This window comes from Oncorhynchus gorbuscha, unplaced genomic scaffold, assembly GCF_021184085.1.
Source record: "Oncorhynchus gorbuscha isolate QuinsamMale2020 ecotype Even-year unplaced genomic scaffold, OgorEven_v1.0 Un_scaffold_1265, whole genome shotgun sequence".
NCBI classification, from domain to species: domain Eukaryota; kingdom Metazoa; phylum Chordata; class Actinopteri; order Salmoniformes; family Salmonidae; genus Oncorhynchus; species Oncorhynchus gorbuscha.
The window spans coordinates 102,501-125,983 of record NW_025746092.1 but is presented as its reverse complement, the minus strand read 5'-3'; the positions used below and the strand labels follow the sequence as shown (position 1 = coordinate 125,983).

Below are 23,483 nucleotides of genomic sequence, written 5' to 3'. Positions count from 1 at the left end.
CTCTCAAACGATCACAATGAAGTCCCTGGCATGACTGGTATGTGCTCTACCCCCCCTCCTCGCTCAGTCTCCCCCCTCGCTCGCTCGCGCTCAGTCTCCCCCCTCGCTCGCTCGCGCTCAGTCTCCCCCCCGCTCGCTCGCTCGCGCTCAGTCCCCCTCGCTCGCTCGCGCTCAGTCTCCCCCTCGCTCGCTCGCGCTCAGTCTCCCCCTCGCTCGCTCGCGCTCAGTCTCCCCCTCGAGCTCGCTCAGTCTCCCCCTCGCTCGCTCGCGCTCAGTCTCCCCCTCGCTCGCCGCGCTCAGTCTCCCCCCGCTCGCTCGCGCTCAGTCTCCCCCTCGCTCGCTCGCGCTCAGTCTCCCCCCTCGCTCGCTCGCGCTCAGTCTCCCCCTCGCTCGCTCGCTCAGTCTCCCCTCGCTCGCTCGCGCTCAGTCTCCCCCGCTCGCTCGCGCTCAGTCTCTCCCCCCCTCGCTCGCTCGCTCAGTCTCCCCCTCGCTCGCTCGCGCTCAGTCTCCCCCTCGCTCGCTGCGCTCAGTCTCCCCCTCGCTCGCTCGCTCAGTCTCCCCCCGCTCGCTCGCGCTCAGTCTCCCCCTCGCTCGCTCGCGCTCAGTCTCCCCCTCGCTCGCTCGCTCAGTCTCCCCCCTCGCTCGCTCGCGCTCAGTCTCCCCCTCGCTCGCTCGCGCTCAGTCTCCCCCTCGCTCGCTCGCGCTCAGTCTCCCCCTCGCTCGCTCGCGCTCAGTCTCCCCCCCGCTCGCTCGCGCTCAGTCTCCCCTCGCTCGTCTCGCGCTCAGTCTCCCCCTCGCTGCGCGCGCTCAGTCTCCCGCGCTCTCTCAGTCTCCCCCTCGCTCGCTCTCTCTCAGTCTCCCCCTCCCTCGCTCTCTCTCAGTCTCCCCCCTCCCTCGCTCTCTCTCAGTCTCCCCTCCTCGCTCTCTCTCAGTCTCCCCCCCCTCGCTCTCTCTCAGTCTCCCCCCCTCCTCGCTCTCTCTCAGTCTCCCCCTCCCTCGCTCTCTCTCAGTCTCCCCCTCCCTCGCTCTCAGTCTCCCCCTCGCTCGCTCTCAGTCTCCCCCCTCGCTCTCTCTCAGTCTCCCCTCGCTCTCTCTCAGTCTCCCCCTCGCTCTCTCTCAGTCTCCCCCTCGCTCTCTCTCAGTCTCCCCCTCGCTCTCTCTCAGTCTCCCCCTCGCTCTCTCTCAGTCTCCCCCTCGCTCTCTCTCAGTCTCCCCTCGCTCTCTCTCAGTCTCCCTCGCTCTCTCTCAGTCTCCCCCTCGCTCTCTCTCAGTCTCCCCCGCTCTCTCTCAGTCTCCCCCTCGCTCTCTCTCAGTCTCCCCCTCGCTCTCTCTCAGTCTCCCCCTCGCTCTCTCTCAGTCTCCCCCTCGCTCTCTCTCAGTCTCCCCCTCGCTCTCTCTCAGTCTCCCCCTCGCTCTCTCTCAGTCTCCCCCTCGCTCTCTCTCAGTCTCCCCCTCGCTCTCTCTCAGTCTCCCCCTCGCTCTCTCAGTCTCCCCCTCTCTCCCAGTCTCCCCCCTCTCTCCCAGTCTCCCCACTCTCTACCGCCCGTCTCCCCCTCTCTCTCACCACTCTCTACCGCCAGTCACCCCCCCTCTCTCTCCCCACCGCCCATCTCCATTCTTCCAGGTTCCTCTGTTCCAGTCCTATCAGACACAGAGTAGAGCTGTCTCCACTGGCCCGGTTGTCACCAGCTCACAGAGAGAGGAAGAGGAGGAAGAGGATGTGATATGGAGAGAATCAGCACATGTTGAATAAACGGTGGGTGGGACTCAGTCATGTCTAGTATTGGATTAGATAACAGATAATACACTGGCCTCTGCCCAGAGATAATACACTGGCCTCTGCCCAGAGATAATACACTGGCCTCTGCCCAGAGATAATACACTGGCCTCTGCCCAGAGATAATACACTGGCCTCTGCCCAGAGATAATACACTGGCCTCTGCCCAGAGATAATACACTGGCCTCTGCCCAGAGATAATACACTGGCCTCTGCCCAGAGATAATACACTGGCCTCTGCCCAGAGATAATACACTGGCCTCTGCCCAGAGATAATACACTGGCCTCTGCCCAGAGATAATACACTGGCCTCTGCCCAGAGATAATACACTGGCCTCTGCCCAGAGATAATACACTGGCCTCTGCCCAGAGATAATACACTGGCCTCTGCCCAGAGATAATACACTGGCCTCTGCCCAGAGATAATACACTGGCCTCTGCCCAGAGATAATACACTGGCCTCTGCCCAGAGATAATACACTGGCCTCTGCCCAGAGATAATACACTGGCCTCTGCCCAGAGATAATACACTGGCCTCTGCCCAGAGATAATACACTGGCCTCTGCCCAGAGATAATACACTGGCCTCTGCCCAGAGATAATACACTGGCCTCTGCCCAGAGATAATACACTGGCCTCTGCCCAGAGATAATACACTGGCCTCTGCCCAGAGATAATACACTGGTCTCTATCCAGAGATAATACACTGGTCTCTATCCAGAGATAATACACTGGTCTCTATCCAGAGATAATATACTGGTCTTTACCTCGAAGAGCTGCTTGAGGGAGAACAGGGACCTCCGGAGCTCAGGTCCATGAGAGTTGTACAGCTTCTCTGAAAGAGATCAAAGAGATGAGGTTAACAATAATGTCCCCACGCGGCCCGGGGGAGAGGCGGCCCCACGCGGCCCGGGGGAGAGGCGGCCCCACGCGGCCCGGGGGAGAGGCGGCCCCACGCGGCCCCACGCGGCCCGGGGGAGAGGCGGCCCGGGGGAGAGGCGGCCCGGGGGAGAGGCGGCCCGGGGAGAGGCGGCCCGGGGGAGAGGCGGCCCGGGGGAGAGGCGGCCCGGGGGAGAGGCGGCCCGGGGGAGAGGTCCCCACGCGGCCCGGGGGAGAGGTCCCCACGCGGCCCGGGGGAGAGGTCCCCACGCGGCCCGGGGGAGAGGTCCCCACGCGGCCCGGGGGAGAGGTCCCCACGCGGCCCGGGGGAGAGGTCCCCACGCGGCCCGGGGAGAGGTCCCCACGCGGCCCGGGGAGAGGTCCCCACGCGGCCCGGGGAGAGGTCCCCACGCGGCCCGGGGAGAGGTCCCCACACAACACCACTACAAATAACCTACAGCATCTTAGGGCAGTGGGGTTGTTTAGATAGGGGTCTACTGTAGTGTTTAGTTAGGGGTCTACTGTAGTGTTTAGTTAGGGGTCTACTGTAGTGTTTAGTTAGGGGTCTACTGTAGTGTTTAGTTAGGGGTCTACTGTAGTGTTTAGTTAGGGGTCTACTGTAGTGTTTAGTTAGGGGTCTACTGTAGTGTTTAGTTAGGGGTCTACTGTAGTGTTTAGTTAGGAGTCTACTGTAGTGTTTAGTTAGGGGTCTACTGTAGTGTTTAGTTAGGGGTCTCCTGTAGTGTTTAGTTAGGGGTCTCCTGTAGTGTTTAGTTAGGGGTCTCCTGTAGTGTTTAGTTAGGGGTCTACTGTAGTGTTTAGTTAGGGGTCTACTGTAGTGTTTAGTTAGGGGTCTACTGTAGTGTTTAGTTAGGGGTCTACTGTAGTGTTTAGTTAGGGGTCTACTGTAGTGTTTAGTTAAGGGTTATCTGTACACTGATCTACAGGTCCTCCATGTCCATGCAATCTGATTAATTTGGGACCTCAAAGGGCAGAACTGATCATAAATCAGCACTTCTACTCTGAAACCTTGAGACATGGAGCCTCAAGACTGTAAAGCCCAGATTCAGACTCTGCAGTAGATCAAGTTCAGACCGACTGATAGACACGGAGAGACAGAGCATATCTCCTTTCAGAGAGAGAAACCAGCCTTCTAAACAACTGTCAGAAGATTATGAGCCGTGGCTGTGGTTACACACCGCAGGGGATCCGTGTGTGTGTGTGTGTGTGTATTGCAAATATTGTGACACACACACACACGTCAACGGTCAGATGTGGTCATAGCAGTAAACCATGCCTGGCGTACTACCACCATTCACTGCTGTTACCATGGATACCAACAACCCCTAAACAACAACACTCAACACCACGGATCAGACAGTATCTAGTAGCCTATCAGTGTTAAGGACTGTGATTTACACAGATCAGACAGTATCTAGTAGCCTATCAGTGTTAAGGACTGTGATTTACACAGATCAGACAGTATCTAGTAGCCTATCAGTGTTCAGGACTGATTTACGTCCTCCCTACGACCCGTATCAATACATTATGGTAACGTCCTCCCTACGACCCGTATCAATACATTATGGTAACATCCTCCCTACGACCCATATCAATACATCACAGTAACATCCTCCCTACGACCCATATCAATACATTATGGTAACATCCTCCCTACGACCCGTATCAATACATTATGGTAACGTCCTCCCTACGACCCGTATCAATACATTATGTTAACATCCTCCCTACGACCCGTATCAATACATTATGGTAACATCCTCCCTACGACCCGTATCAATACATCACGGTAACATCCTCCCTACGACCCGTATCAATACATTATGGTAACATCCTCCCTACGACCCGTATCAATACATTATGGTAACATCCTCCCTACGACCCATATCAATACATTATGGTAACATCCTCCCTACGACCCGTATCAATACATTGTGGTAACATCCTCCCTACGACCCGTATCAATACATTATGGTAACATCCTCCCTACGACCCATATCAATACATTATGGTAACATCCTCCCTACGACCCATATCAATACATTATGGTAACATCCTCCCTACGACCCGTATCAATACATCATGGTAACATCCTCCCTACGACCCGTATCAATACATCACAGTAACATCCTCCCTACGACTCGTATCAATACATTATGGTAACATCCTCCCTATGACCCATATCAATACATCAGTAACATCCTCCCTACGACCCATATCAATACATCACGGTAACATCCTCCCTACGACCCATATCAATACATTATGGTAACATCCTCCCTACGACCCGTATCAATACATTATGGTAACATCCTCCCTACGACCCATATCAATACATCACAGTAACATCCTCCCTACGACCCGTAAATACATTACGGTAACATCCTCCCTACGACCCATATCAATACATTATGGTAACATCCTCCCTACGACCCGTATCAATACATTATGGTAACGTCCTCCCTACGACCCATATCAATACATCACAGTAACATCCTCCCTACGACCCGTAAATACATTACGGTAACATCCTCCCTACGACCCATATCAATACATTATGTAACATCCTCCCTACGACCCGTATCAATACATTATGGTAACATCCTCCCTACGACCCGTATCAATACATCACGGTAACATCCTCCCTACGACCCATATCAATACTGTATGGTAGCATCCTCACTACGACCCGTATCAATACATTATGGTAACATCCTCCCTACGACCCATATCAATACATTATGGTAACATCCTCCCTACGACCCATATCAATACATTATGGTAACATCCTCCCTACGACCCATATCAATACTGTATGGTAGCATCCTCACTACGACCCGTATCAATACATTATGGTAACATCCTCCCTACGACCCATATCAATACATTATGGTAACATCCTCCCTACGACCCATATCAATACATTATGGTAACATCCTCCCTACGACCCATATCAATACATTATGGTAACATCCTCCCTACGACCCATATCAATACATTATGGTAACATCCTCCCTACGACCCGTAAATACATTATGGTAACATCCTCCCTACGACCCGTATCAATACATTATGGTAACATCCTCCCTACGACCCGTATCAATACATTATGGTAACATCCTCCCTACGACCCGTATCAATACATCACGGTCATCCTCCCTACGACCCATATCAATACTGTATGGTAGCATCCTCACTACGACCCGTATCAATACATTATGGTAACATCCTCCCTATGACCCATATCAATACTGTATGGTAGCATCCTCCCTACGACCCATATCAATACATTATGGTAACATCCTCCCTACGACCCGTATCAATACATTATGGTAACATCCTCCCTACGACCCATATCAATACATTATGGTAACATCCTCCCTACGACCCATATCAATACATCACAGTAACATCCTCCCTACGACCCATATCAATACATTATGGTAACATCCTCCCTACGACCCATATCAATACATTATGGTAACATCCTCCCTACGACCCATATCAATACATTATGGTAACATCCTCCCTACGACCCATATCAATACATCACGGTAACATCCTCCCTACGACCCGTATCAATACATCACGGTAACATCCTCCCTACGACCCGTATCAATACATCACGGTAACATCCTCCCTACGACCCATATCAATACATCACAGTAACATCCTCCCTACGACCCGTATCTAAAACATGAGGATGCAACCTCCATATCATCAGTAGATCCTTTAACAGCGACTCCTTGCTTGGCTTCTGAAAGAGAGTCACGTCCCCGGACACCAAACAACACAATCAGCATCCATTTAACTCAGGACGACGACCGGTGGGGTTTTCCAGAACGGAACATGGTCATTTCCTGTTTCTTCCTCTAAGGGGGTCAGAGTTCTGTTGTCAGGCAGAGTAGAGGACTGACACGGGAAACAGAGTTCTGTTGTCAGGCAGAGTAGAGGACTGACGCGGGAAACAGAGTTCTGTTGTCAGGCAGATGTAGAGGACTGACACGGGAAACAGAGTTCTGTTGTCAGGCAGATGTAGAGGACTGACACGGGAAACAGAGTTCTGTTGTCAGGCAGAGTAGAGGACTGACGCGGGAAACAGAGTTCTGTTGTCAGGCAGATGTAGACACCTCATTTGGCCTCCTTTCCTTCCAGTTCTCTGCTGCAGCTGTACATAGTCCATCTCTCATGTGAGTGCATACTATCTATTGGCAAGATGGACAGAAACATCTCGTCCCGTGTTTTATGATTCTGATAGTCCATCTGTAAAATAGCCCACCCAATCTACCTACCTCATCCCCATACTGTTTTTATTTACTGTTCTGTTCTTTTGCACACCAGTATCTCTACCTGCACATCATCATCTGCTCCTCTATCACTCCAGTGTTAATCTGCTAAATTGTAATTATTCCCTCCTATGGCCTACTTATTGCCTCACCTCCTCATGCCTTTTGCACACACTGCATATAGACTCTCTCTTCTCTACTGTGTCATTGACTTGTTTATAGTTTGCTCCATGCGTAACGCTGTGTTGTTGTTTGTGTCGAACTGCTTTGAATTTATCTTGCCAGGGTTGCAGTTGTAAATGAGAACGTGAGAGAGCTGCTATACTATATATCTGACACTATATCACAGAGAGCTGCTATACTATATATCTGACACTATATCACAGAGAGCTGCTATACTATATATCTGACTGACACTATATCACAGAGAGCTGCTATACTATATATCTGACTGAATCTATATCACAGAGAGTTGCTATACTATATATCTGACACTATATCACAGAGAGCTGCTATACTATATATCTGACAGACACTATATCACAGAGAGCTGCTATACTATATATCTGACAGACACTATATCACAGAGAGCTGCTATACTATATATCTGACAGACACTATATCACAGAGAGCTGCTATACTATATATCTGACACTATATCACAGAGAGCTGCTATACTATATATCTGACAGACACTATCACAGAGAGCTGCTATACTATATATCTGACACTATCACAGAGAGCTGCTATACTATATCTGACACTATATCACAGAGAGCTGCTATACTATATATCTGACAGACACTATATCACAGAGAGCTGCTATACTATATATCTGACAGACACTATATCACAGAGAGCTGCTATACTATATATCTGACAGACACTATATCACAGAGAGCTGCTATACTATATATCTGACAGACACTATATCACAGAGAGCTGCTATACTATATATCTGACAGACACTATATCACAGAGAGCTGCTATACTATATATCTGACACTATCACAGAGAGCTGCTATACTATATCTGACACTATATCACAGAGAGTTGCTATACTATATATCTGACACTATATCACAGAGAGCTGCTATACTATATATCTGACAGACATTATATCACAGAGAGCTGCTATACTATATATCTGACAGACACTATATCACAGAGAGCTGCTATACTATATATCTGACAGACACTATATCACAGAGAGCTGCTATACTATATATCTGACACTATCACAGAGAGCTGCTATACTATATCTGACACTATATCACAGAGAGTTGCTATACTATATATCTGACAGACACTATATCACAGAGAGCTGCTATACTATATATCTGACACTATATCACAGAGAGCTGCTATACTATATATCTGACAGACACTATCACAGAGAGCTGCTATACTATATATCTGACAGACACTATATCAGAGAGCTGCTATACTATATATCTGACAGACACTATATCACAGAGAGCTGCTATTCTATATATCTGACAGACACTATATCACAGAGAGCTGCTATACTATATATCTGACACTATATCACATAGAGCTGCTATACTATACATCTGACACTATATCACAGAGAGCTGCTATACTATATATCTGACAGACACTATATCACAGAGAGCTGCTATACTATATATCTGACAGACACTATATCACAGAGAGCTGCTATACTATATATCTGACAGACACTATATCACAGAGAGCTGCTATATCTGACAGCCACTATATCACAGAGAGCTGCTATACTATATATCTGACAGCCACTATATCACAGAGAGCTGCTATACTATATATCTGACACTATATCACAGAGAGCTGCTATACTATATATCTGACACTATATCACAGAGAGCTGCTATACTATATATCTGACAGACACTATATCACAGAGAGCTGCTATACTATATATCTGACACTATATCACAGAGAGCTGCTATACTATATATCTGACACTATATCACAGAGAGCTGCTATACTATATATCTGACAGACACTATATCACAGAGAGCTGCTATACTATATATCTGACACTATATCACAGAGAGCTGCTATACTATATATCTGACACTATATCACAGAGAGCTGCTATACTATATATCTGACACTATATCACAGAGAGCTGCTATACTATATATCTGACACTATATCACAGAGAGCTGCTATACTATATATCTGACAGACACTATATCACAGAGAGCTGCTATACTATATATCTGACAGACACTATATCACAGAGAGCTGCTATACTATATATCTGACAGACACTATCACAGAGAGCTGCTATATCTGACAGACACTATATCACATAGAGCTGCTATACTATATATCTGACACTATATCACAGAGAGCTGCTATACTATATATCTGACAGACACTATCACAGAGAGCTGCTATACTATATATCTGACAGACACTATATCACAGAGAGCTGCTATACTATATATCTGACAGACACTATATCACAGAGAGCTGCTATACTATATATCTGACACTATATCACAGAGAGCTGCTATTCTATATATCTGACAGAAACTATATCACAGAGAGCTGCTATACTATATATCTGACAGACACTATATCACAGAGAGCTGCTATACTATATATCTGACAGACACTATATCACAGAGAGCTGCTATACTATATATCTGACACTATATCACAGAGAGCTGCTATACTATATATCTGACAGACACTATATCACAGAGAGCTGCTATACTATATATCTGACAGACACTATCACAGAGAGCTGCTATATCTGACAGACACTATATCACATAGAGCTGCTATACTATATATCTGACACTATATCACAGAGAGCTGCTATACTATATATCTGACAGACACTATCACAGAGAGCTGCTATACTATATATCTGACAGACACTATATCACAGAGAGCTGCTATACTATATATCTGACAGACACTATATCACAGAGAGCTGCTATACTATATATCTGACACTATATCACAGAGAGCTGCTATTCTATATATCTGACAGAAACTATATCACAGAGAGCTGCTATACTATATATCTGACAGACACTATATCACAGAGAGCTGCTATACTATATATCTGACAGACACTATATCACAGAGAGCTGCTATACTATATATCTGACAGACACTATATCACAGAGAGCTGCTATACTATATATCTGACAGACACTATATCACAGAGAGCTGCTATACTATATATCTGACAGACACTATCACAGAGAGCTGCTATATCTGACAGACACTATATCACATAGAGCTGCTATACTATATATCTGACACTATATCACAGAGAGCTGCTATACTATATATCTGACAGACACTATCACAGAGAGCTGCTATACTATATATCTGACAGACACTATATCACAGAGAGCTGCTATACTATATATCTGACAGACACTATATCACAGAGAGCTGCTATACTATATATCTGACACTATATCACAGAGAGCTGCTATTCTATATATCTGACAGAAACTATATCACAGAGAGCTGCTATACTATATATCTGACAGACACTATATCACAGAGAGCTGCTATACTATATATCTGACAGACACTATATCACAGAGAGCTGCTATACTATATATCTGACACTATATCACAGAGAGCTGCTATACTATATATCTGACAGACACTATATCACAGAGAGCTGCTATACTATATATCTGACACTATATCACATAGAGCTGCTATACTATATATCTGACACTATATCACATAGAGCTGCTATACTATATATCTGACAGACACTATCACAGAGAGCTGCTCTGTATAGAAGACAACACTCGACTCTAAGAGGAGAAGACGGATGTTGGGAAGGAGACTAATCAACCACACAAGCACAAAACAACAAGATACAAGCATGCGCGCACACCCACACACACACACACACACACACACACACACACACACACACACACACACACACACACACACACACACACACACACACACACACACACACACACACACACACACACACACACACACACACACACACACACACACACACACACACACACACACACACACACACACACACACACACTGTTATCAGTAAAGCAGCAGGCAGGATGCTCCCAACACAAATAGACACCATTTAGAAAAGAGGAAGAAAGGCCTATAATGTAGATTAATAAACAGACCAGCTGGATATGTACTCAACAACACACTGGCAGACTAGTGTCCTGTCCAGGGGGTGTCCTGTCCAGGGGGTGTCCTGTCCAGGGGGTGTCCTGTCCAGGGGGTGTCCTGTCCAGGGGGTGTCCTGTCCAGGGGGTGTCCTGTCCAGGGGGTGTCCTGCTACATCAGTGTCCTGTCCAGGGGGTGTCCTGCTACATCAGTGTCCTGTCCAGGGGGTGTCCTGCTACATCAGTGTCCTGTCCAGGGGGTGTCCTGCTACATCAGTGTCCTGTCCAGGGGGTGTCCTGCTACATCAAGCTGCCTCACACTACAGAAACAGGATATAGACTAGTGTCCTGTCCAGGGGGTGTCCTGCTACATCAAGCTGTCTCACTACAGAAACAGGGAGGAGATTGTCATTCTGCCTCGGACAATGATAACTTAGTCATACAGAATGGAGGAAACTTCTGACTTGTCTAATACATTACTAATTATTACAGGATTATATAAAACGAAGTGGACCGCTCTCTACTGGCCTCGTCATGTGACAGCGGACCGCTCTCTACTGGCCTCGTCATGTGACAGCGGACCGCTCTCTACTGGCCTCGTCATGTGACAGCGGACCGCTCTCTACTGGCCTCGTCATGTGACAGCGGACCGCTCTCTACTGGCCTCGTCATGTGACAGCGGACCGCTCTCTACTGGCCTCGTCATGTGACAGCGGACCGCTCTCTACTGGCCTCGTCATGTGACAGTGGCTGACCCAGCAGTAGGCTACAGTACTCAATACAATAACAGAGAGACTGGTGGGAAATGGTTCTACATCTGCATTGCTGTTTGAGGTTTTAGACTGGGTTTCTGTTCAGCACTTTGTGACATCACTTTATAAATACACATTGATTGATTACATCAGTCTAATATTATAATATGATAACAGCGATGCCAAGTCCTCTTCACAGGCCCTGTGATGTGATTACATCAGTCTAATATTAGATAATATGATAACAGCCATGCCAAGTCCTCCATTGACTACTATTGACCAGAGCCCTATGGAACCCTGTTCCCTATATAGTGCACTACTATTGACCAGAGCCCTATGGAACCCTGTTCCCTATATAGTGCACTACTATTGACCAGAGCCCTATGGAACCCTGTTCCCTATATAGTGCACTACTATTGACCAGAGCCCTATGGGCCATTATGCACTATATAGGCAATAGGGTCCCATTTGGGACTGGCGATCAGCAGTAGAAATCTTTTCCCAAGTCAGAGTTTATAAATAAAAGAGTCTGACACACGGATGAGGACCAACTATTTTCAGCTCGGCCTTTTCTCATTTCTGCCCTGGGCTTTTTCCTTTACGCATGTGGGCATCAGATACATGTCTCAGGAGTCCAATATACTGAATTAACCACAGACATTACAACTGGGACACTACCAGCCACAGACAGGACATCTAGAATCTACTACATTATCCATATCCTGCTACCTTCTCATTTCCCTGGGGGAACCATCCTGCTACCTTCTCATTCCCCTGAGGGAACCACCATCCCGCTACCTTCTCATTCCCCTGGCGGAACCACCATCCCGCTACCTTCTCATTCCCCTGGCGGAACCACCATCCCGCTACCTTCTCATTCCCCTGAGGGAACCACCATCCTGCTACCTTCTCATTCCCCTGAGGGAACCACCATCCTGCTACCTTCTCATTCCCCTGGTGGAACCACCATCCTGCTACCTTCTCATTCCCCTGAGGGGGGAACCATCCTGCTACCTTCTCATTCCCCTGGGGGAACCATCCTGCTACCTTCTCATTCCCCTGGGGGAACCATCCTGCTACCTTCTCATTCCCCTGGGGGAACCATCCTGCTACCTTCTCATTCCCCTGAGGGAACCATGGTCAGAAAAGAGCGAGGTCAGATCAGAGCAAGATAGAGAGAGAGAGAAAGATAACACTTGTGAGCAGAGTCTCTAGAGGATCAGCACATTCCTAGAGTCAGACACAATGAGTTTAGTCAGGGTGAGATGAGCCCAGAGGGGCCCGGGAGGAGGAGAGGGCTTCTAACAGGAGAGGAGGGGGAAGGAGGAGAGGGCTTCTAACAGGAGAGGAGGGGGAAGGGAGGGAGCAGGAGAGGAGGGGGAAGGGAGGGGAGGAGGAGAGGGCTTCTAACAGGAGAGGAGGGGGAAGGAGGAGAGGGCTTCTAACAGGAGAGGAGGGGGAAGGAGGAGAGGGCTTCTAACAGGAGAGGAGGGGGAAGGAGGAGAGGGCTTCTAACAGGAGAGGAGGGGGAAGGAGGAGAGGGCTTCTAACAGGAGAGGAGGGGGGAAGGAGGAGAGGGCTTCTAACAGGAGAGGAGGGGGAAGGAGGAGAGGGCTTCTAACAGGAGAGGAGGGGGAAGGAGGAGAGGGCTTCTAACAGGAGAGGAGGGGGAAGGAGGAGAGGGCTTCTAACAGGAGAGGAGGGGGAAGGAGGAGAGGGCTTCTAACAGGAGAGGAGGGGGAAGGAGGAGAGGGCTTCTAACAGGAGAGGAGGGGGAAGGAGGAGAGGGCTTCTAACAGGAGAGGAGGGGGAAGGAGGAGAGGGCTTCTAACAGGAGAGGAGGGGGAAGGAGGAGAGGGCTTCTAACAGGAGAGGAGGGGGAAGGAGGAGAGGGCTTCTAACAGGAGAGGAGGGGGAAGGAGGAGAGGGCTTCTAACAGGAGAGGAGGGGGAAGGAGGAGAGGGCTTCTAACAGGAGAGGAGGGGGAAGGAGGAGAGGGCTTCTAACAGGAGAGGAGGGGGAAGGAGGAGAGGGCTTCTAACAGGAGAGGAGGGGGAAGGAGGAGAGGGCTTCTAACAGGAGAGGAGGGGGAAGGAGGAGAGGGCTTCTAACAGGAGAGGAGGTGGAAGGAGGAGAGGGCTTCTAACAGGAGAGGAGGTGGAAGGCAGGTACTAATAGCCAAGAGAGAGACATTCATTCTGGTGTCAGGGAGGGTTGGCTGTGGCTAATATATTTGGTGTATCTAACCCCCAGTCAGTCTCTTCAGAGAGGTGGATCTAACCCCCAGTCAGTCTCTTCAGAGAGGTGGATCTAACCCCAGGGCTTCTAACAGGAGAGAAGGGAGGGGGAGGAGGAGGAGGAGGGAGCTTCTAACAGGAGAGGAGGGAGAAGGAAGCTTCTAACAGGAGAGGAGGGAGGAGGAGAGGGCTTCTAACCGGAGAGGAGGGAGGAGGAAGAGGAGAGGGCTTCTAACCGGAGAGGAGGGAGGAGGAAGAGGAGAGGGTTTCTGACAGGGCAGGAGGAGGGTTTCTGACAGGGCAGGAGGAGGGTTTCTGACAGGGCAGGAGGAGGGTTTCTGACAGGGCAGGAGGAGGGTTTCTGACAGGCCAGGAGGAGGGTTTCTGACAGGCCAGGAGGGAGGAGGAGGGTTTCTGACAGGCCAGGAAGGAGGAGGAGGGTTTCTGACAGGCCAGGAGGGAGGAGGAGGGTTTCTGACAGGCCAGGAGGGAGGAGGAGGGTTTCTGACAGGGCAGGAGGGAGGAGGAGGGTTTCTGACAGGGCAGGAGGGAGGAGGAGGGTTTCTGACAGGGCAGGAGGGAGGAGGAGGGTTTCTGACAGGGCAGGAGGGAGGAGGAGGGTTTCTGACAGGGCAGGAGGGAGGAGGAAGGTTTCTGACAGGGCAGGAGGGAGGAGGAGGGTTTCTGACAGGGCAGGAGGGAGGAGAGGTGGGGCGGTGATGGGCAGGATTGACAGTTTTGGGACTATTTTATTGGTCCATTAAGTCAGGCAAACTCAATCAAGCACATATACTGCATTTTAAATGATTTCAAAATCGTTTTTAAACCCGGGGCTGAACACTCTGCATGTTCCTACACAAAGAGAGAGTGAGAGAAGCTGGTAGGAGACCCTCTGCTGAGGTTAAAGTCACAGACTGAAGGCTGGTAGAAGACCCTCTGCTGAGGTTAAAGTCACTGAGACTGAAGGCTGGTAGAAGACCCTCTGCTGAGGTTAAAGTCACGGAGACTGAAGGCTGGTAGAAGACCCTCTGCTGAGGTTAAAGACACGGAGACTGAAGGCTGGTAGAAGACCCTCTGCTGAGGTTAAAGTCACGGAGACTGAAGGCTGGTAGAAGACCCTCTGCTGAGGTTAAAGTCACGGAGACTGAAGGCTGGTAGAAGACCCTCTGCTGAGGTTAAAGTCACAGACTGAAGGCTGGTAGGAGACCCTCTGCTGAGGTTAAAGTCACTGAGACTGAAGGCTGGTAGAAGACCCTCTGCTGAGGTTAAAGCCACAGACTGAAGGCTGGTAGAAGACCCTCTGCTGAGGTTAACGTCACTGAGACTGAAGGCTGGTAGAAGACCCTCTGCTGAGGTTAAAGCCACAGACTGAAGGCTGGTAGAAGACCCTCTGCTGAGGTTAAAGCCACAGACTGAAGGCTGGTAGAAGACCCTCTGCTGAGGTTAACGTCACTGAGACTGAAGGCTGGTAGAAGACCCTCTGCTGAGGTTAAAGACACTAAGACTGAAGGCTGGTAGAAGACCCTCTGCTGAGGTTAAAGTCACGGAGACTGAAGGCTGGTAGAAGACCCTCTGCTGAGGTTAAAGACACGGAGACTGAAGGCTGGTAGAAGACCCTCTGCTGAGGTTAAAGACACTAAGACTGAAGGCTGGTAGAAGACCCTCTGCTGAGGTTAAAGTCACTGAGACTGAAGGCTGGTAGAAGACCCTCTGCTGAGGTTAAAGACACTAAGACTGAAGGCTGGTAGAAGACCCTCTGCTGAGGTTAAAGACACTAAGACTGAAGGCTGGTAGAAGACCCTCTGCTGAGGTTAAAGTCACAGACTGAAGGCTGGTAGAAGACCCTCTGCTGAGGTTAAAGTCACAGACTGAAGGCTGGTAGAAGACCCTCTGCTGAGGTTAAAGTCACAGACTGAAGGCTGGTAGAAGACCCTCAGGTGAGGTTAAAGCCACAGACTGAAGGCTGGTAGAAGACCCTCTGCTGAGGTTAAAGTCACTGAGACTGAAGGCTGGTAGAAGACCCTCTGCTGAGGTTAAAGTCACAGACTGAAGGCTGGTAGAAGACCCTCTGCTGAGGTTAAAGACACTAAGACTGAAGGCTGGCAGAAGACCCTCTGCTGAGGTTAAAGTCACTGAGACTGAAGGCTGGTAGAAGACCCTCTGCTGAGGTTAAAGCCACAGACTGAAGGCTGGTAGAAGACCCTCTGCTGAGGTTAAAGCCACAGACTGAAGGCTGGTAGAAGACCCTCTGCTGAGGTTAAAGTCACTGAGACTGAAGGCTGGTAGAAGACCCTCTGCTGAGGTTAAAGACACTAAGACTGAAGGCTGGTAGAAGACCCTCTGCTGAGGTTAAAGTCACTGAGACTGAAGGCTGGTAGAAGACCCTCTGCTGAGGTTAAAGCCACAGACTGAAGGCTGGTAGAAGACCCTCTGCTGAGGTTAAAGCCACAGACTGAAGGCTGGTAGAAGACCCTCTGCTGAGGTTAAAGTCACTGAGACTGAAGGCTGGTAGAAGACCCTCTGCTGAGGTTAAAGACACTAAGACTGAAGGCTGGTAGAAGACCCTCTGCTGAGGTTAAAGTCACTGAGACTGAAGGCTGGTAGAAGACCCTCTGCTGAGGTTAAAGACACGGAGACTGAAGGCTGGTAGAAGACCCTAAGACTGAAGGCTGGTAGAAGAACCTCTGCTGAGGTTAAAGTCACAGACTGAAGGCTGGTAGAAGACCCTCTGCTGAGGTTAAAGTCACTGAGACTGAAGGCTGGTAGAAGACCCTCTGCTGAGGTTAAAGACACTAAGACTGAAGGCTGGTAGAAGACCCTCTGCTGAGGTTAAAGTCACTGAGACTGAAGGCTGGTAGAAGACCCTCTGCTGAGGTTAAAGACACTAAGACTGAAGGCTGGTAGAAGACCCTCTGCTGAGGTTAAAGTCACTGAGACTGAAGGCTGGTAGAAGACCCTCTGCTGAGGTTAAAGACACGGAGACTGAAGGCTGGTAGAAGACCCTCTGCTGAGGTTAAAGACACAGACTGAAGGCAGGTAGAAGACCCTCTGCTGAGGTTAAAGTCACAGACTGAAGGCTGGTAGAAGACCCTCTGCTGAGGTTAACGTCACAGACTGAAGGCAGGTAGAAGACCCTCTGCTGAGGTTAAAGTCACTGAGACTGAGTAGACTTAACGATGCAAGAACAGCGGCAGACAGGACCTAAAAAGGTCAAAGATCACAGATGTGAGATACGTCATTACTCTGGTGGTCCAGGCTGTCTCCAAAACTGCACTCTATTCCCTTAATAGCGCACTACGGACTCTGGTCAAAAATACATACACTACATACAACCAGTGTCAAGGTAAGGCTCAATATATGAAAACAAAGCTCCGTATAAGGAAACAGCCCAAAACAACAGAGTCCCGGGTCATTAAAAATAACAGCATTCTTGTATGAGCTGCCAAACATGTTGCAGAACAGAACAATCTGAATTATTCCCACAATCTGGGAGGACCAATACCAAGGCCAAGGGATGAATCTCAAATGGTACCCTATTCCCTATTGGTCCCGGTCAAAAGTAGTGCACCCTATTCCCTATTGGTCCCGGTCAAAAGTAGTGCACCCTATTCCCTATTGGTCCTGGTCAAAAGTAGTGCACCCTATTCCCTATTGGTCCAGGTCAACAGTAGTGCACCCTATTCCCTATTGGTCCCGGTCAAAAGTAGTGCACCCTATTCCCTATTGGTCCTGGTCAAAAGTAGTGCACCCTATTCCCTATTGGTCCAGGTCAAAAGTAGTGCACCCTATTCCCTATTGGTCCCGGTCAACAGTAGTGCACCCTATTCCCTATTGGTCCCGGTCAACAGTAGTGCACCCTATTCCCTATTGGTCCCGGTCAACAGTAGTGCACCCTATTCCCTATTGGTCCCGGTCAACAGTAGTGCACCCTATTCCCTATTGGTCCTGGTCAACAGTAGTGCACCCTATTCCCTATTGGTCCCGGTCAACAGTAGTGCACCCTATTCCCTATTGGTCCCGGTCAACAGTAGTGCACCCTATTCCCCATTGGTCCCGGTCAACAGTAGTGCACCCTATTCCCTATTGGTCCCGGTCAACAGTAGTGCACCCTATTCCCTATTGGTCCCGGTCAACAGTAGTGCACCCTATTCCCTATTGGTCCCGGTCAAAAGTAGTGCACCCTATTGGTCCCGGTCAAAAGTAGTGCACCCTATTGGTCCTGGTCAAAAGTAGTGCACCCTATTCCCTATTGGTCCTGGTCAAAAGTAGTGCACCTTATTGGTCCTGGTCAAAAGTAGTGCACCCTATTCCCTATTGGTCCAGGTCAAAAGTAGTGCACCCTATTGGTCCTGGTCAAAAGTAGTGCACCCTATTCCCTATTGGTCTTGGTCAACAGTAGTGCACCCTATTGGTCCTGGTCAAAAGTAGTGCACCCTATTGGTCCCGGTCAAAAGTAGTGCACCCTATTCCCTATTGGTCCCGGTCAACAGTAGTGCACCCTATTCCCTATTGGTCCCGGTCAACAGTAGTGCACCCTTTTCCCTATTGGTCCCGGTCAACAGTAGTGCACCCTATTCCCTATTGGTCCCGGTCAACAGTAGTGCACCCTATTCCCTATTGGTCCCGGTCAACAGTAGTGCACCCTATTCCCTATTGGTCCTGGTCAACAGTAGTGCACCCTATTCCCTATTGGTCCCGGTCAACAGTAGTGCACCCTATTCCCTATTGGTCCTGGTCAACAGTAGTGCACCCTATTCCCTATTGGTCCCGGTCAACAGTAGTGCACCCTATTCCCTATTGGTCCCGGTCAACAGTAGTGCACCCTATTCCCTATTGGTCCCGGTCAACAGTAGTGCACCCTATTCCCCATTGGTCCCGGTCAACAGTAGTGCACCCTATTCCCTATTGGTCCCGGTCAACAGTAGTGCACCCTATTCCCTATTGGTCCCGGTCAAAAGTAGTGCACCCTATTGGTCCCGGTCAAAAGTAGTGCACCCTATTGGTCCTGGTCAAAAGTAGTGCACCCTATTCCCTATTGGTCCTGGTCAAAAGTAGTGCACCTTATTGGTCCTGGTCAAAAGTAGTGCACCCTATTCCCTATTGGTCCAGGTCAAAAGTAGTGCACCCTATTGGTCCTGGTCAAAAGTAGTGCACCCTATTCCCTATTGGTCTTGGTCAACAGTAGTGCACCCTATTGGTCCTGGTCAAAAGTAGTGCACCCTATTGGTCCCGGTCAAAAGTAGTGCACCCTATTCCCTATTGGTCCCGGTCAACAGTAGTGCACCCTATTCCCTATTGGTCCCGGTCAACAGTAGTGCACCCTATTCCCTATTGGTCCCGGTCAACAGTAGTGCACCCTATTCCCTATTGGTCCCGGTCAACAGTAGTGCACCCTATTCCCTATTGGTCCCGGTCAACAGTAGTGCACCCTATTCCCTATTGGTCCCGGTCAACAGTAGTGCACCCTATTCCCTATTGGTCCTGGTCAACAGTAGTGCACCCTATTCCCTATTGGTCCTGGTCAACAGTAGTGCAACCTATTCCCTATTGGTCCTGGTCAAAAGTAGTGCACCCTATTCCTTATTGGTTCAGCAGCTGTTGAAGGCCAGACTGATAAAGTCTGGCAAGTCACTCCTTCAAAGCTGCTGGAGCCTGTTACCACCTACCTGGTGATAGAGACGGCTCCCCTAGTCTAGACCCCGAGAGAGACAGCTCCCCTAGTCTAGCCAATTTGTAAGTCGCTCTGGATAAGAGCGTCTGCTAAATGACTTAAATGTAAATGTAAATGTAGCCCCCGAGAGAGACGGCTCCCCTAGTCTAGCCCCCGAGAGAGACGGCTCCCCTAGTCTAGCCCCCGAGAGAGACGGCTCCCCTAGTCTAGCCCCCGAGAGAGACAGCTCCCCTAGTCTAGCCCCGAGAGAGACAGCTCCCCTAGTCTAGCCCCCGAGAGAGACAGCTCCCCTAGTCTAGCCCCGAGAGAGACAGCTCCCTAGTCTAGCCCCGAGAGAGACAGTTCCCCTAGTCTAGCCCCCCGAGAGAGACAGTTCCCCTAGTCTAGCCCCCGAGAGAGACAGTTCCCCTAGTCTAGCCCCCGAGAGAGACAGTTCCCCTAGTCTAGCCCCCGAGAGAGACAGCTCCCCTACAGGGTGTTCTTTCAGCCCGGTAGCAACGCAACACGCTATGTGATGACGTACAGTGTGTTCTTTCAGCCCGGTAGCACCGTGACACGCTACATGATGACGTACAGTGTGTTTATTCAGCCCGGTAGCACCGTGACACGCTACATGATGACGTACAGTGTGTTCTTTCAGCCCGGTAGCACCGTGACACGCTATATGATGACGTACAGTGTGTTCTTTCAGCCCGGTAGCAACGCAACACGCTAAACGATGACGTACAATGTGTTTCAGCATTCATAGATAATGTGATAATGGCTGTGGCCACAGGGCTAGGATTCGGCTGCTACTGCTGTTGCTGCTAGGCATCTGGCACTACTTTACTCAGCTTAGCAGCACAATGCCATCTGATTGTGATCATCACTAACCCACTGAAGATAGACCACAGACCCAGCACAGAGACCCCGCCCACAGACCCCCGCCCACCCCCCGCCCACAGACCCCCCGCCCACAGCCCACAGACCCCCGCCCACAGACCCCCCCCCGCCCACAGACCCCCCGCCCACAGACCCCACGCCCACAGACCCCCACGCCCACAGACCCCCACGCCCACAGACCCCCACGCCCACAGACCCCACGCCCACAGACACCCAGCCCACAGACCCAGCCCATAGCTACCTTTGATAACAAAAACCCTCTGGAACTACTAAGATTAGCTACAACCTCAGAGTCCAGAGATACCAAGATAAACTCCAAGGCAACACAACCACTCCTTAAAGCGTTGAATTCAACTACAGTACAATGTGTCAGTTGACTGGAACGGAACGGACGTCAACGAAGAAACCAAGACAACCAACAACACCAACCCCCCTGATTGGTTTAAAGTAAACCAATTGGCCAATCAACGAAAAGATCCACAAAAAAAACATTCCAATACCATCTTTCCCTCAGGAGGTGTGTGGTACCGGGCTAATTTGATTGGACAGCAGCCTGTTCTGTTGAGCCTCGCCAAGAGCAGCAACGTCAGGAAGAACTCCGTCAGTCCTGCCAGCTTTTTCCATTTGTGATAAGCGCTTAAGTTAATGTTATTACATAGTGACCCGCTCTCTAGAAACACATGGTGGAGAAAGCATTGTAACAATACTGGGCCCTGTTATCTGGCAGGGTGAAACGCATAACTCACTGACTCAGGTCAGACCTGGACCAGGACTGTTAGGTGAAGGCATGGCAGAGAGAAGAGACACCGACTCAGGTCAAACCTGGACCAGGTCTGTTAGGTGAAGGCATGGCAGAGAGAAGAGACACCGACTCAGGTCAAACCTGGACCAGGTCTGTTAGGTGAAGGCATGGCAGAGAGTCAGGCCGTAGAGAGACAGGACACGTAGAGAGTCAGGACACGTAGAGAGTCAGGACACGTAGAGAGTCAGGACACGTAGAGAGTCAGGACACGTAGAGAGTCAGGACACGTAGAGAGTCAGGACACGTAGAGAGTCAGGACACGTAGAGAGTCAGGACACGTAGAGAGTCAGGACACGTAGAGAGTCAGGACACGTAGAGAGTCAGGACACGTAGAGAGTCAGGACACGTAGAGAGTCAGGACACGTAGAGAGTCAGGACACGTAGAGAGTCAGACCGTAGAAAGAGACAGGACACGTAGAGAGTCAGACCGTAGAAAGAGACAGGACACGTAGAGAGTCAGACCGTAGAAAGAGACAGGACACAGAGAGAGTCAGACCGTAGAAAGAGACAGGACACAGAGAGTCAGACAGTGGAAAGAGACAGGATATATAGAGACAGAGGATTGGCTGAGCTATGGATGGAGTCTCAAGGCCACTGGGCTCGGGTGTAAAACTAGCTAATGCCTCTGATACTGATACGGTGTGTGTATACAGGGTGATAAACAGGGCAGATGAGTCACACAGCAACAACACGTGACCCTGACCCAAACACAGCACAAGCCCGGCCCTGACCTCGTCCCAAACCACATCATTAAAGAGGGGCGCTAGGTGGATGCCGGGGGGGTCCACAACAACAGCTGAGAGGGCTGAGAGAAGAAGAGCTATCCAGGAAGACCTGAGCTCATCACTGAATATGACCCTGCTTGCTTGACCGGTCTATCAGATCTGAAAGCATTGGGTTTAGTAAGCAGTAGGGTCAATTGCTCACACATGTCTTCAGGTTTACAGGAGAGGCTACTGGCTAGGAATTGATTTGGAATTCTGCCCCAAGGAACAACGACAGCTGATAGGGGGGCAAGTGATCTAAGAGAAGAGAAGACTGACTGATGAGACGGCACGACGAGCACCAATAGCATGAAGCCACTCCGCCACAGGAGCCAATAGCATGAAGCCACAGGAGCCAATAGCATGAAGCCATGCCAACCACAGGAGCCAATAGCATGAAGCCACTCCACCACAGGAGCCAATAGCATGAAGCCACTCCACCACAGGAGCCAATAGCATGAAGCCACTCCACCACAGGAGCCAATAGCATGAAGCCACTCCACCACAGGAGCCAATAGCATGAAGCCACTCCACCACAGGAGCCAATAGCATGAAGCCACTCCACCACAGGAGCCAATAGCATGAAGCCACTCCACCACAGGAGCCGTGTGTCACAGCGAAGAGAGAAATACCTCACCTTTGACCACAGCCCTGGAGAGCAAACTAAAACACCTCAGCCATGACAACAGAGATGGATATAGCCTCTGTCAGCTGGGTGTGGAGGCCCTGACCAGCCCTCAATTAGATTGCCTTTTGACAGCCTTTACCTACTAGGTGTGGAGCCTGGGGAGGGCAGTCTGGGAGGAGCCTGGGCAGGGGGGCAGTCTGGGAGGAGCCTGGGCAGGGGGGGGCAGTCTGGGGGAAGAGCCTGGGCAGGGGGCAGTCTGGGGGAAGAGCCTGGGCAGGGGGCAGCCTGGGGGAAGAGCCTGGGCAGGGGGCAGTCTGGGGGAAGAGCCTGGGCAGGGGGCAGTCTGGGGGGAAGAGCCTGGGCAGGGGGCAGTCTGGGGGAAGAGCCTGGGCAGGGGGCAGTCTGGGGGAAGAGCCTGGGCAGGGGGCAGTCTGGGGGAAGAGCCTGGGCAGGGGGCAGTCTGGGGGAAGAGCCTGGGCAGGGGGCAGCCTGGGGGAAGAGCCTGGGCAGGGGGGCAGTCTGGGGGAGGAGCCTGGGCAGGGGGCAGTCTGGGGGAAGAGCCTGGGCAGGGGGCAGTCTGGGGGAGGAGCCTGGGCAGGGGGCAGTCTGGGGGAGGAGCCTGGGCAGGGGGGCAGTCTGG

At 50.4% G+C, this 23,483-nt stretch overlaps 1 protein-coding gene across 1 annotated transcript in view; it reads right to left on the bottom strand.

The window, feature by feature from the left end:
- Positions 1-23,483, bottom strand: part of LOC124022020 (FH1/FH2 domain-containing protein 1-like) — a 116,947-nt gene that overhangs the window by 39,746 nt on the left and 53,718 nt on the right. Inside the window, 1 exon segment of the mRNA XM_046337074.1 lies at positions 2,544-2,611. Coding sequence (XP_046193030.1) covers positions 2,544-2,611 — 68 coding nt within the window.